We start from the raw sequence: 14,125 nt of genomic DNA, 5'->3' as shown, positions 1-14,125 counted from the left end.
AGGTTCTTTGTAAAAATATATACTGAAATTCCTTTGCTAATTAACATGTGACAAAATAATTTTGACAAATGCCTTGAAGGTACATGAATTTGAAGACATATCTGCACCTTGGTGTACTTAGTGTAAAGACAAAACTTTATTCTAACTTCTCTTTACAGCGAGATACTGTGCTGTGTTCTAAAAATGTCTCTCAAGGTAAACAGCATTGAGAGAAGATTGTCCCATTCCTAACGCTCATTTTCTCTTGGTACCTGCTAACACATAAGAGCTGGTGCTCCATTTTAAATAACTTACAATCTGCCTGAGGCATTTGAGGTGAGATTTATCTCGCCTAGTTTTATACATTTAAATATCACTTTCTATGTGTAAGCTAGTCATTAGACTTTCTCTCTGTAGTTAGCAAAGGAGAGCAAATAATAAAGAGGACCACTGACTCAATCCTGATGTGGGTGTTTTAAGATATTTCAGCACCCGCAGAGATGCTTATTTCTTATCTGTTAAGTCAGGCGGGGGGGAAAGGTGATGTCTAACTAAAATGTGTTTGTGTATAACTCATCCTTCTCTTTTCAATGAATTATAGTTGTGAAATCAGAATACTATGTTTCATATTTCTAATTGGCTTTTGACTGTGGTTTCACGGTAAAAGCAAGGAACAGTTTTCAAAATTCTCAAAGTAAAACAATCATTGCTGTAACTGTAATGTAGACACATCTGAGATCTCTTTAAGCTAGCAAATTTGAGCGTTGAGAGTATTTTGGAATTAGCCATGCATCAGGGAAGTCAATGGAGAATGTATAATTTACCTGAAAAAACCCCAACAAACAAACAAATAATTGCCCAGTAGCTTGCTTTATCATTTATGCTGCTACTGATACTTGAGGTTGGTTGTTTAATGGGATGTCAAGTTTGTTTATACCATATCCCAGTCAGCATGACTACAGTGAAGATACAACCTTAGTTCTTAAGGCACTACTGGAGTAAGTGCTACCACCATTGTAAGACTTGATAAGTTAAAAATGCAAAACTATACAAATTATGCAAATATATAAAACTTTGAAAAATCTTTCAATATAAATAGGTTTTCGAGAGTTTTCTTCCTGTGTGAAATTCTTCCATCCCTGTGAACATGAAGATATTGAAGATAAATTCATGTCTTCAGACAGGCAGAGGTCATGCCCTCTTTCCATTGAAAGAAATAACTTGAGATATTTTCACTGTGTTTTATGAACAAATCTACTATATCAAGAATGAATGCTCATCATATTATTGCAGAAATTATGGTTTTTTGATAAATATGATAGTTCCTTTTGCTTATTTTTAGACTGTTCAGCAGACATGATCCCCAAGCTGAAGAGGCTCTAGCAAAGAGGAGGGGACGAAATAGTCCAAATGGAAACCTTATTAGAATGTTGGTTCTTTTCTTTCTTGAAAGTGAGGTAAAAAAATAATTTTTAACCTTTACATGTTTAATAAAACCTGGAACTTAAGTAGTGATTTATCAACATAAAGTAACAAGTTGTTTTTTGGTTTTTTGGGTGTTTTTTTTTTTCTTCATAATTTCAGAAATACTGTATGCCCTCTACCCTGTTCCCCATCTCCTTGTCCATCAAGCAAATTCAACTCAAAATCTTCTTCATGGTTTCTTTTGCTCTTGCATGTCCCCACTGTACTCAGTACTGCATTGCTGGTAGTATGGTGGCTGCCAGGATTCATTGCTACATAGAAATGTAACTGGTCCTTTTTTAAGATAACCATGTAAGGAGTATACCTCTGGAGTTACTCTTTATGGAGTAAAATAATTTGCTCAAAGCAGGGTCAGCTGTGAGATTAGATGAGGTTGTTCAGGGCTTTATGCAATTGAAAACGTCAGAGGATGGAGACTGCAAGCATATATATGATGACATTAAGTGTTTGATGAACACATTGAGGATGGGATTGTGCCCATAGTTTACGTATATAGAGATAGCATACATGGGAATTTTTGTGGTAGACATCGTAATTCAGGCGGGGAATGGCAGTGAAGGAAAACTTGATAAACTGTCAGGTACAGGATGTTCTGAAGATAGAGGGGGAAAGGTTTAAAAATTATACATTTGATTTGGTAATAAATAGGCGGCAAACGAAGACTGAAAGAAAGGAATGACAGAAATGTTTCTCGACAGAGGGGAGGGTAATTTTGTATAAATATTTTGTATAAAAATCAAAAGGAAAGGTATTGCAATTGGGTATTTTAATTGTTATGAAGCCTTGAACAAGAGACTTGACTGTGAGAATGAAAAGAAACACAGTCAGAGATGGTGAGAAGGAAGGGTGACATTTAGGTACAGTGTTAACATTAACATTTTTTAGAAACACCTTACAAACTTAGAAGTTAAGCCTGGATGAAGTGTCACTACTTGTGTGAGCCTTCAGTCTGCTATCTGAATGTATTTTTTATTTCCAGCTTCTTAAAAACTTGGATTATAATAGGTCACTGTACTTTCCAGTGAAAATACCTTAAATCTGAATGTGTGTGATTGGGTGGGAGTTACATAGCGTTAAGCTTGTCTATATCCTTCTGAGGAGAAAAGGAACTCGGCTTTGCTCCCAAAGCCATAATCAGCAAAGTGCCTTCCCATGCAAGCCATGTGCTGCTCCCCAAGGTCGCTTTTCTCTCAGGGCCAGTTTTTTATACTACTGTTTTTGAGAGAGTTGTTAGAAACAAAGTAGAATATTATGACTCCAGTTTTAATGAAGAGTTAAGAGAATTGGGAGTTTCCATCTGCATAGGACTAGAAGATGTAAGCACTGCAATTTGAGACTGTGCATTCAGAAGAGGGCACAGGTGAACCTGTGGCAAGCATCAGTAAGCTCTGTGACACATGATGTTTTGCCTAGGGCTGTTCAAAACAGAAGAGGAGGTGAATGTACTGACATCTCCCTCCATACACTCTTAGATGTTTACCAGTTGAGGAATCAATCCCATGTCTGGCAAGCAAATCAGAACTGCCTATTGTGCTTGTTACTTTTTGACAGTAGTGAAAGATCAGTTTATAAAATAGTAGAAGCCTATGGATTATTTTTCTCACTTTACAACACTTGTGTTGATTTGCGTAAAAACTTCTTTTTGCACTTAAAGTTAGTGTTAATTCTATACCCCCTGAAATCAGTAGGATTTCTGCTATTGTTTTCTGAGCATGTAGCAGCATGTATGAAAATTAAATGCCTGTTCAAAACGAATATATTACAACTGTCTCTTAGTGTCATGTCTCACTGTCTCTCCTTTTTATAATGCAGTAAGAAAGTGAGGAAAGGTAAGTTTATGGCTTCTACATCAAAACTCTGAGAAAGATTTTTCACAAACAAGCTGCTTGATGGAAGAGAAGCTCAGTGTGGTTTTATTCCATTTTCTATTAAAACATAGCCCCATTGTTGTGCAGTTGCAGCATTCAGTTGGAAGAAGACCTTCCAGAGTTAGTTTCAAACTGAATTTTCTTTCCAAACAACATAAGAGTACGTGCCCAGGGCGCTCTTCTGTGGCCAAATGATTTTGAAAGTTGAAGAACTGCTGCTTGTACCAGAACAGTGTACTGATGATTGCTTTGGATTTTCTAGTTGCATGAACATGCAGCCTATTTGGTGGACAGTTTATGGGAGAGCTCTCAAGAACTGTTAAAAGACTGGGAATGTATGACAGAATTGCTCTTGGAGGAACCAGTCCAAGGAGAAGAAGGTATTTGTTTAACCTCTATGCTTTATGGATATTGCACAATATTGTTAATTATTCCTTAGAAAGGTTTTTCACTGTGTGTGATAGAGAAATTTATGTTGTGGTTTGTTCAGAAAGCATATTTGAAGAAGATTTTAGTTTAATCCATTTTTAATGCATTTTGCTTCAAAAGCAGCATTTTTATACTCTGTTTTTCATCTTGTGAAGCCTGCTGTACTGTGGTTCCCTAATATTAAGGGTTAGGACTTCTTCTTGTCTGAATGTTTAAATAACTAGTGTATACGTGAACATTTCAATAAATTACATAGCTAATACAATTTGAATAAACAAGCATTTCAGCTGGTGTTAATTAAATATGGGGCTTTTCCAGACAATGTTAAAACCTAATGAATTCTCAAGAGGGTAAAAAAAAGGCAATTCTTTCGCCATTAGTTTCAAATCTCCTTTCAGTAATAATAGATCTGTGTGCACAAGGTAGACAGGGAGGTTGGTGGTAAAGAGTGCCTAATGGTAATGAGCATCATTCAAGATCCTTTATAATCCTTGAGGATTCTCCTGCTTCAGGGACCTCTGCAGGGGTTAGGTGGTTGAAAAACCAATATACTCTTACTGCTCCCAGCATGATGTGCTCATCATCTCAGTGTTTCAAAATCTGACCTTTTGGTATCCACCTGCTACAATTGTATTTATGTGGTAATTTCCTTAGGAAATTAGCCACTTCGGTTCTTTGTTTCTGCGTAGCCTAGTGGGGTTTGATCCTCTAGATGTGACAAGAAGTACTTCCCAAAGAACAGAAATGACACTTAATGACTGTGAGACTATTTTATGAGGAAGTGCAGTGAACAGTCAGTCACTCTCCATCCTCCATGATGCTCTTTATTTTGTAAATCCTCATTATATTCCCCTTCATTCAACTTTTTTCCAGACTACATTTCTCTGGTCTTCTTTCAGTTCTGCCATCTCCATTTTGAGATGATGTGAATGGTAATTCAAAGAGCAAGCAAGAAAGCCTTGGTTTTATAAAAGGGACAAAATGACATCATCTCCGTTGTTCTCTATTCCCTGTGTTTTACAACTGTGTTCACAGATTTGTCTTCTTTGAGATGTCTTGCACAGGCATCAGAACTGATGTTACTTGTTTTTTTTCTCTCCATAGCAATGTCTGACCGGCAGGAGAGTGCTCTTATTGAGTTGATGGTGTGTACAATCAGACAAGCTGCTGAAGCACATCCTCCAGTAGGCAGAGGCACTGGCAAGAGAGTAAGTGGTACTGCAGTAGGTAGCTCAAACCTCTGTGTGTTACTATGGTAACATAAAATATTTGTCTACAATGCCACATTTTGACACTTTTAAGTTAGATTTTATAATTGGTGTTTCCTGTTTCATGTGAACATTTTTGAAGAAAAATAGTAGAAATTCTATTTCTGGACATGTTTGGGTTTTTGTTTGATTGATTTTGGGCTTTGCATTGCCAAGTTATGTAATGTAAATTTACAGCATGAAAACCTTTTTTAATTATTTTTTAGATATTCTTTTTATCATACCCCTGGCTTATACATGTAATGTACCCACATCTACAGCCCTTAATGTTAAATCTAGATAAAAATTGGAAGTGTAGAGCTCAGGAGCAGAACAAGATTACCTCTGTCTTCCATAAAAAGGGATGTGCTGCTAATATGGATGTAAAATTTCTAGAAAAAGCCAACAGTATCTTCATCATGAGAGTAGTTAAGCACTGGAACAGAAGCTGAGAGTTTGTGCTGTTTTCATCCTTGGCAGTTTTCAAGACTTGACTGGACAAAGCCCTGAGCACCCTGGTCTGACTCCTGAGTTGGCTCTACTTTGAGCAGGAGAGGTGGGACCAGGACCAACCTGAATACATCTGTGGTTTTATGTGTCCATCCTCTCTGGCCTCTTCCACTGAGTGCCCTAAAAATTCAAGAATTTGACATTCTGGCCATATTGCAATCTAGCTGCCTCTTTCATTTATTTTATTGTGACTGTTTGGGGATCAGTGGAAGTCCATTCCTAAGGCTGGGCATGCACTTTATGTTTCAGTATAAGTCATAGGGTCAGGGTTAGCAACAGGCTTTCAGATGTATTCTCCATAAATTCAGGGTCTCAGATTTCCAAATGTATTTCCCTGATTTTTGGTAGTCCCCCTTTTATTAGGTTAGGCTAAAATGAAATAAACCCATGTGAACATTTGATACTTCTGTTAGGTTCTGCTCTGAATAATCACAGCTAGTTTATTAAAGAAAGGCACAGACTTAATGAAGGTGAAATCTGGAAATAGATTTAGCATTCTCTATTACTAAACTAAATGCAGTTACTTAGCTTCTTAATTTTTATGTGCCAAAAGTAGATTAGCCTCATGTCCAGAAACAGCATCCCAGGAAAAGCTCTGAGAAACCATCAGTTTATACATGCTTTGTGTACCCTAATTTATAAAGTACATTCTAAGAAATTCCTAGTTTAGTAAAACATATCAGGGATGGATCTATGAAAGCACTTACTCAAATTTACACAAGCATGTATTATCCTGTGTTACCAAAACTGTATTGTAAGCAGAACTTAACCGTGTTTTGTCTTTAGCTGCAAACTGTTCTAGCAGACAAAGCAACCTTTAAATTTAACAAAAATTTTCATGTTTGTGTTTTCTGTTTGGAGCACCATATTAGCTTTCAGGTATTTTTTCTATCTCAAGAGATCTGTATTTCTGTTCACTTAAGTTCAGCAAATTGCTTAGTCTTAGATTTTTCAGTGTCTGTATTTCTTCAAAGGTAAAGAAAATACTTAAGTAAAATAAATTTTGCCTTCTGAAGGATGATCAAAAGAGCCTCGAGATCATCCTAGGCACCCAGATTAATTCATAGCACCACAGAATAGCAATTTTTGGCCACCAGAATATGACTGGGTTGTTAGGGGGTGGGAGCCTGACTTGGTAGCTGCATTTGTGTTGCCTTCCGATGAGCTAGCAGCTTTTGCTGGCGCAGGTGGTGCTGCACTGCTAGTTGGTACAGGAATTGCGGTTGCTGCTGTATGTATCCAGCTGTCTGTCATGTACTACGGAAGTGGTTTCTTACCTTGGTTACACATCTGTTCCCCTTTGCTTCATGGTTGTTTTGGATTCCTGCTGACACAATAGGCTACCTGTCATCCAAGCATGTGTTTTGTTCCCAGCTGTTCCTCCTCACTTACAGAGAGATGTAGGTATGACATTTAGCTTTTGCTTCTTTTCAGTTAGATCATGAGTTGTGGGATGGTAACTGCAGGGATCTCTGACTTGTCAGTAGAGGTTTGTCATGTTCTCATGATCTCGCTAGCATATTCTCTGAGTTGAAATGGGAGCAGATTTCTAATTATGCACTTACCTTCTTGTGAAATAGTTTCTTCTCTGACTTTAGCTTGTAACCCTTATTGTGCAGTCTGGCAGCTTTGCTATACATAAATCATTAGCTAACTTGAGTACTTTATTATCATTATTTGTTTTCAAAAGTATTCTTTCCTTTTCTGAAGCCAAGAAGCCAGATCTAAGCTTTTATGAAGCATGCTGTTTTGATTATTGTCTCTCTATTCACTGTTTCAAGGTGGTTTTGCTATGACAGCATTAGTAGCTTCAGTATACCTTCACTGAAATTTGTAAATGAGTTCTGTGAACTTGGATGTATGTTCTCACTGAGAATTACATTCCAGTTTAGAGATGAGGTCATGAATCTGCTAATGAAAATCACTGTTACAGTGTGGTTTGGTTTTGATTTTCTTAATTATATTTCAGTTCACCCTGAGGTCTTACATTAACACTTTGTTTAATCTGTGAAAGCCAGAGCTCAATTCTCTTGGAAGCAATAGCAAAACTTCCACTGACTTGGGTTATATTTGAATTTCAATCCTAAAAAAAATGTTGATGTGTTGAGACAATATCATACTGGATGATATGATATTTTCCTTTTCAATCACGGCTTCTTAGGACACATGGCCCTCCCATTTAATCACTCTTCAGTCCAAATGTGTTTGAGTTTTTTATTCCCTCCTCTTTTGATTTATTAAAAATACACTTGCATGGATTTTTGTTTGTAATACAAACTTTAGAAAGATTAATGAATCCTATGTGCAGAAATTGTATTTACTGAAGTTATTTTTGATCACTTACAGGTCTTGACAGCAAAAGAAAGAAAAACTCAGATAGATGACAGAAATAAATTAACTGAGCATTTCATTATTGCACTTCCTATGTTGCTATCAAAGGTACAATTTTCAAGAAAATCAATCTCTCACTGGTATTTACAACTGTCTTTAAACTTTTTCATTCTGTAGTGTAGGTGTTTATTTTTACTTCACTATTTTCTTGTTTTGTTTCAATGATGTTCTAGTATTCTGCTGATGCCGAGAAGGTTGCAAATCTCCTGCAAATCCCACAGTATTTTGATCTGGAAATCTATAGCACGGGCAGAATGGAAAAGGTATAGTACATTGGGCAAGAAGTCTGGTTGCTTTCAAGTATCTGATTACTATTCTAGTCACACAGTACTGTGCCTTCATTCGGCATGTTAATGATCTAACCTTCACTTGGTGTATTCTTTGAATTACTTTTTCTTTGAGTTTCATTGTTCGGGTAAGGTAAAAGCTGAACTTCTTTTCTGATCTACAGCATCTGGATGCCTTACTGAAACAGATTAAGTTTGTTGTGGAAAAGCATGTGGAATCAGATGTTCTCGAAGCCTGCAGCAAAACCTACAGCATACTCTGTAGTGAAGAATATACAATCCAGAACAGAGTTGACATAGCCCACAGCCAACTTATTGATGAATTTGTGGATCGATTCAACCATTCTGTAGAGGATCTGCTGCAGGAGGTTTGTATTCTTAAAACGAATTTAGTTAGACTACCTAAAATATGCTATGATAAACTGCAGAAAAACATTCTTACCAAATCATTAAATTATCAGTCTGAAGACGTAGTGCAGCAGCAACTATTTCATAATTATTTGGAGCTATTTCTCCATGTAGAAGATCCCTTGGACTAGCCATTAAGCCTGCAAAGCATTGATGCTGTAAGACAAAAACCATGGGACAATCCTACTTCTGAATATTTAGTCTAGTATTTAAACAGCCCACATAAGAAACTAAAAGGATGAATGGGTGAAAGCTGATGAAAAATGCAGAGAAAAGTGCATTTACACATTAATGCTTCTGGTGATTCCAGTAGTCCCAAATGGATATACAGGCAGCAGAATCAAGATTGGATTATGTCTTGAATGGAAGAGAGAATTTAGTAAAACATTTATAATGGCATACTGAAAGAGCTCTGGAAAGAAGGAAATAAAGATCCAGGTCTAAAACCTTGGAGGTACCTGGGATTTACTTGTAAGAATTTATTCTTCAACATGCATAAGACACAATACATTAAGAATAGAAACCTTACTCATTTTTTCTTGCTTTACATCAATTTAACTTTGTGTAGCACTACTTAATTTGTTGTAATTCTCATGCTTGTTAAACATAATTTAACAGCTGCATAGATCTTTTTCTTCACTTCTTCTAGTCATGCACTTCGCTGTGGCAGATACATTTAATTGTATATGTACATTTGTAGAAAGCTAAGCTACAGTCTCTATTTTAGAATTGCCTATTAAAGAAAATCAGGGGGTTTTATCATTAAGTGATATGCCACATACAGGCATACTGTGTATATGCCTTGTCACATTGCAGAGTAAATAAAAAATTTTCTGTTGCTGTAGGAATGTACTTGAGTAAAAAAGGCAGTGCATGCAGGAAGCAGGCACTCCACAACCCAGAGGAGTTAGTGCACCAGTGTACATTCTTTGATAGAAAACATTTACTTTGCTGTCTGCCTGTCTGCCATTTTATATATACTTTCTCAGAAACTTCTGAGCAGAACCTGAAAAGACATTCCAGAATTTGTGCTACATCTCTGCCCATCTGTGTGTGGCAAGGGAATCCTTTCAGCTAATGCCACATTACATGTCTTTGGCGTCTGTTTTAAGAGCCATGAATTTTTGGAGTTCCTCACCTCTGGCCAACAGGACCAAAAACTCTAAGACAATAACCTTGGGGAATGTGTTGCTGACTTGGGTAGCAAAAAGGGCTAAAGTTTTACTCCCAGCACAAAGATCCAGCTTCAGAACCAGCTGAGTTCTCTACACCAGATGCCCAGCAACTGATCAACTGGCTTTCGCTCTTTCCACTGGTACCCACTGACAGAGGTTTAGGAACTCTGGTGAGGTCCTCACGTTTTTCACTATCTGCATATCCAACACCAAGGTTCAGTCTGGGTCTATATGCAGGGACAAATCTCCTATGTTGTTTCTCATAACCTGGCTCTTGGAGAATCTTCAGCTTATGTCTCCACACCTAAGCTCAGATCAGCAAAAAGCATCTCATTCACACTGTCTCACCTCAAGATGGAAGAAAGTGCCTATGGGTTTTTTCAAGAATCAGACCAAGAAGCAAGTGGAATCCCAGTTCTTTGTCACTGACTTGCCATTTCTGTTATACTGTCTTGTCGTAAGACATTATGAAAATGTCTTCTTTCAGCTTTTTCTCTTAGTTTTATCTTCAAACTTCTCCAAAGTAAAGTTTTTTTTCTCTGGAGACAGTTGTGTAACAGCCAGTGTAACAGAAATTAGGTCTGTCTAAGGACATGCAGCTTTTTTGGAAGACCCCCGTTGAAGTTTCCACACTGTTCACCTGTATAGACATTATTCATCTGTGGATCCATTCAAGGGTTCTGAGGTGGTATTCTGTTCCCTGGATAGTTTCACCCAAGAAGAGATCCACTCACCATTTTATTAGTATTTACTGAGACACCCACAGATAATTTTTGAACCATAATCCCAAATTCAGTTAGCAAATACAGGAATACTTGGATTCCTCCTGCTGTACAGCAGCTGCTCTTTCTCTGACTTGCCCATTCTCCTCCACACAGTAGTTTTGAAGAGGAGTTGAGACAAGAACCAGTCATCTAGTTCTGTCAGTTTCTTTTCTGTCATCCACATACCCTTCTGGAAGCCAGCAGTCCAGTTAGTGTAGAGTTGGGTTTACTATAGAATCAGTCCTCTTGTTCTTGGATTATCTGATCTGAGGAGATCCAGTGCTGTCCTTCCCTTTGCTACCTCACAGTTCCTAGCTGTGTATTTTCAGAAGCCCTTCTTGAGGAGTCCTCTTCCCCAGGCAGTGTTGTCTCTGGGCCTCAAAGAACTGTCTTCCAACACTCCAAGCAGTAAAGATGAAAGAGGATTGGAAATCTACCTCTCTTCCAGCCCCAGCCCACATTTCAGATCAGTTATGCCAGCAAAGCATTTAGGTCCAGCTGTTTTAGACTAGGGATACATGAATGTTGAGATTGTTCAGAAAACACGCTCCGTACAGTGTATGGGTCTGCAGTCCTGACCTCTCCCTTTCTGACACTGCTTGAAAGATCCCTCTGGCCTCACCTTTTATGCAAGGGGAATCAGGTGAGAGTAATGAGATGCTGGGATTCATAAATGACTTCCCACCAGTCTTCTCAGGAGAAATGAACTAAGGGAGAAAAACTTTTTTTTCCTGTAATTTTCCTTTATTACTGACTGCTGTTGAATTAGGAAGTCAGTAACTGCTTATTCCCACTCCATTTCCCTTCACTTCTCTTTGCAGGCGGCTTCTCTTTATACAGTACTACAGTGTGAAAAGCCCTGAAGGATGCACTGAGACTACTGGGCAGAGAACAAAGACTGGGCTCATGAAGGAACGTGGGCCAGTGATACCAGAATACTTCTGATGTATCCCCTTCCTTTACCCAGCTTGGGAAGGAGTAGAGAAATGCAAGCAGGGGCTTATGGTCTTTGTGTGTATTTGCTTGCATGAGAGAGGGATGGGGACTCAGGATTTCAGAGAAAAGCTGTCTCTGAAAGTCATATGAGAAATGAAGAATTAAGAGGTTTAGGTCCCTAAGGAAAAGGGAGTGCGGAGGTCAGACATGACATAGAGAAAGATGTGGAGACAAAACCAAGACAAAAGTAGGAGAAAGCAAGAAAGAGAACAGAGTTAGCAAGGTTTTAAAATTTTGGCCTTTGTGATATTCTTTGCTGGGTGATACTTGGTAGAATAATTAATTTTAATAAGTCTGTTTAATCATTTTAAATTCAAAAATGTGCATACTTCTACCCAAGTAAATATCGCACTGCTTTATGGCTTCCCACTAGTTTGATAATGAGAGAAACATTGGTTGACAATAGCATCTGAAGACAGGAAAATGTCTTAATTTGTTAGGCTTTTAGATGGAAAAAAAATTATCAAAATGAAATGGAGAAGAGTTGTTGTAAGTGGGTTTCCGGTTTCAGAAAGTTGCTGAAAAAATTAAGTTTTGGAAGTACCTTAATTCCACTTGTTTCACTAAGAGAATTTGCTGTTTAGTTTGCATAAGTATTAGGATAATGATATTTTAAAATGCCAGAAAGAAAAAAAAAAATTAAATGAAAACTTCTGATTGAATTGTGCAATATTTATTCTTGGACTGTTGTTTCCCCAGATTTGCAAAACCTAAGTTTTTTTTTTAAAAAAACAACAAAACAGCAACAAACCCTTCCATCCAGTTCTGAATGTATGTCAGTCTGTGCACATAATGTGATTGTCATGCATTACTGTGTGTAACACAGTGAACAGCAACGAAGGATATGAAAAGAAAGAAATTTCTCCACTAATCATTTTTAAAAAACCCTGGATGTTGACATCTGCAGGTTTCTGGCGTGGAGCAGGGCAAGCATGTGGCTTTATTCTTTTAGCGCGTTCATCAGCTGATGGTTAAAGCCGATGGTTCAGTCCTTTTTGTAAAATAAAGTAGAAGTCAGATTTTATTCTTGGGAATGATTTCTACTGCTAGAGGATAGTGGTTTGAGTATTAACACAGTGATACTGCTGAATATTGTCAGATGATCTTGCTTATTTCCTAGTGCTATGCAGTAGTTATTTTCATTATTACTACTACTACTTTTCTCTAGATTCCATAATAATAGTAATAGGAAAATTTGGAGTCTGTTTTGATGTCAACATAAACCTTCAAAGAAATCTGCTCCTCCCAATGCAGTAATGTACTTTGCTGGGTTGCTGAACTCTCTTAATGGATTTCCTTTCATTTTCAGGGAGAAGAAGCTGATGATGATGACATATACAATGTGCTCTCCACATTAAAGAGGTTAACCTCTTTTCACAAGTACGTGATTTTTTTTTCCCCTCAAAAATTTACTGTGTTGATTTTATCATTTCAGCGAGTATCCATTGATGTCTAGCGTTAAGAAGTGAGAAAATATATGGCCTGAAATACGAAATAGAGATTGATGAATGAGTAGTGATATTTGTCAGTATAACTGTTTGCACTAATCTGGGTCCTTGCTTAGTTAACGCAATTACTTTTACAGGTGTGATTTGCAAGTGGCATACCATCCCTTGCGCTAAATGCTTTTACACCTATGAGTGCCTTACTAAAAGTCATACTCCCCTGCATGACAGACAGTCAACGCACAAGGAACACTTCTTATCTCTGGCACCAGTGGATGCAGGCCAAATCTGTGCTTTGAGCCTCAGCTTAGGGGAGCCCTGGAGGAAGTTGTTTCTCTGTTTCTCAAGGCTTTTGAGGTATTTCTCCTCAAAATTACAGAAATAAGTAGTAGTAATAATAATAAAGTTTATGGTGAGAGTCTGGACTTTGCGTTCTCTTCCTGCAGAAATCAGATAATTATAGAATGGTTTGGGTTGGAAGGGACCTTAAAGATCATCTAGTTCCAACCCCTCTGCCATGGGCAGGGACACCTTCCACTAGACCAGGTTGCTCAAAGTCCCATCCAACATGGCCTTGAATATGCCAGGAATATTTTTGAGTTGAATTGTTGGCAAAGTCTAACTGTGTGGATTGCACAGAAACTCCTTCACTAAGTATGAACCAGCTCAGTGGAACCAGGCAGCAGCTTTTCAGGGTCCTGCTGCTCTCAGTTACACCTACAGGCACCCTCGTAACTGTAGAGCAACCTGGAAAATTTCACTTGAACTCTGAATTTTGGAGCATAGCACAAAGACCTAATCTTCCCCTCCTATCAACTGTAGGAAGTAATTGCCCCTGGTCAGCATGTAAGAAAGCTTCATATGCAGATGGCTGAGAGCCACAAATCATTTCTTCCTTGTCACAAGATATGAGAGGACCTTGCTTCTGCCACCTCATTTATACAAATTGGTTTTAGTGATTTCATTTCTCTTTCTGTGCTTAGTCTTTACTTATTCTGAATTCTGCATTGGATCATTGTATGACATAGTTCTGAAATATCTACTCTTTGTTTCCATTCAACAAGAGTCCCACAGTGATCATTAAATTGTTACTAATTTTCGTAGTGCAGCAGACTGACACATGTGCAGATTAGGTTTTCGG

At 37.8% G+C, this 14,125-nt stretch overlaps 1 protein-coding gene across 11 annotated transcripts in view; it reads left to right on the top strand.

Annotated features, from left to right (window-relative positions):
* STAG1 (stromal antigen 1) overlaps positions 1-14,125 on the top strand; it is a 203,965-nt gene that overhangs the window by 146,880 nt on the left and 42,960 nt on the right. For all 11 annotated transcript variants that reach the window (XM_049803267.1, XM_049803268.1, XM_049803266.1 and 8 more), the window contains 7 exons: positions 1,322-1,436; positions 3,595-3,712; positions 4,866-4,969; positions 7,865-7,957; positions 8,083-8,172; positions 8,361-8,564; positions 12,849-12,919. In XM_049803267.1, the coding sequence (XP_049659224.1) occupies positions 1,322-1,436; positions 3,595-3,712; positions 4,866-4,969; positions 7,865-7,957; positions 8,083-8,172; positions 8,361-8,564; positions 12,849-12,919 (795 nt within the window). The remainder of the gene's footprint in view (positions 1-1,321; positions 1,437-3,594; positions 3,713-4,865; positions 4,970-7,864; positions 7,958-8,082; positions 8,173-8,360; positions 8,565-12,848; positions 12,920-14,125) is intronic.

This window comes from Accipiter gentilis, chromosome 6 (genome assembly GCF_929443795.1).
Source record: "Accipiter gentilis chromosome 6, bAccGen1.1, whole genome shotgun sequence".
NCBI classification, from domain to species: domain Eukaryota; kingdom Metazoa; phylum Chordata; class Aves; order Accipitriformes; family Accipitridae; genus Astur; species Astur gentilis.
Note: the sequence above shows the minus strand (reverse complement) of the source record. Positions and strands in the feature narration are given on the sequence as shown.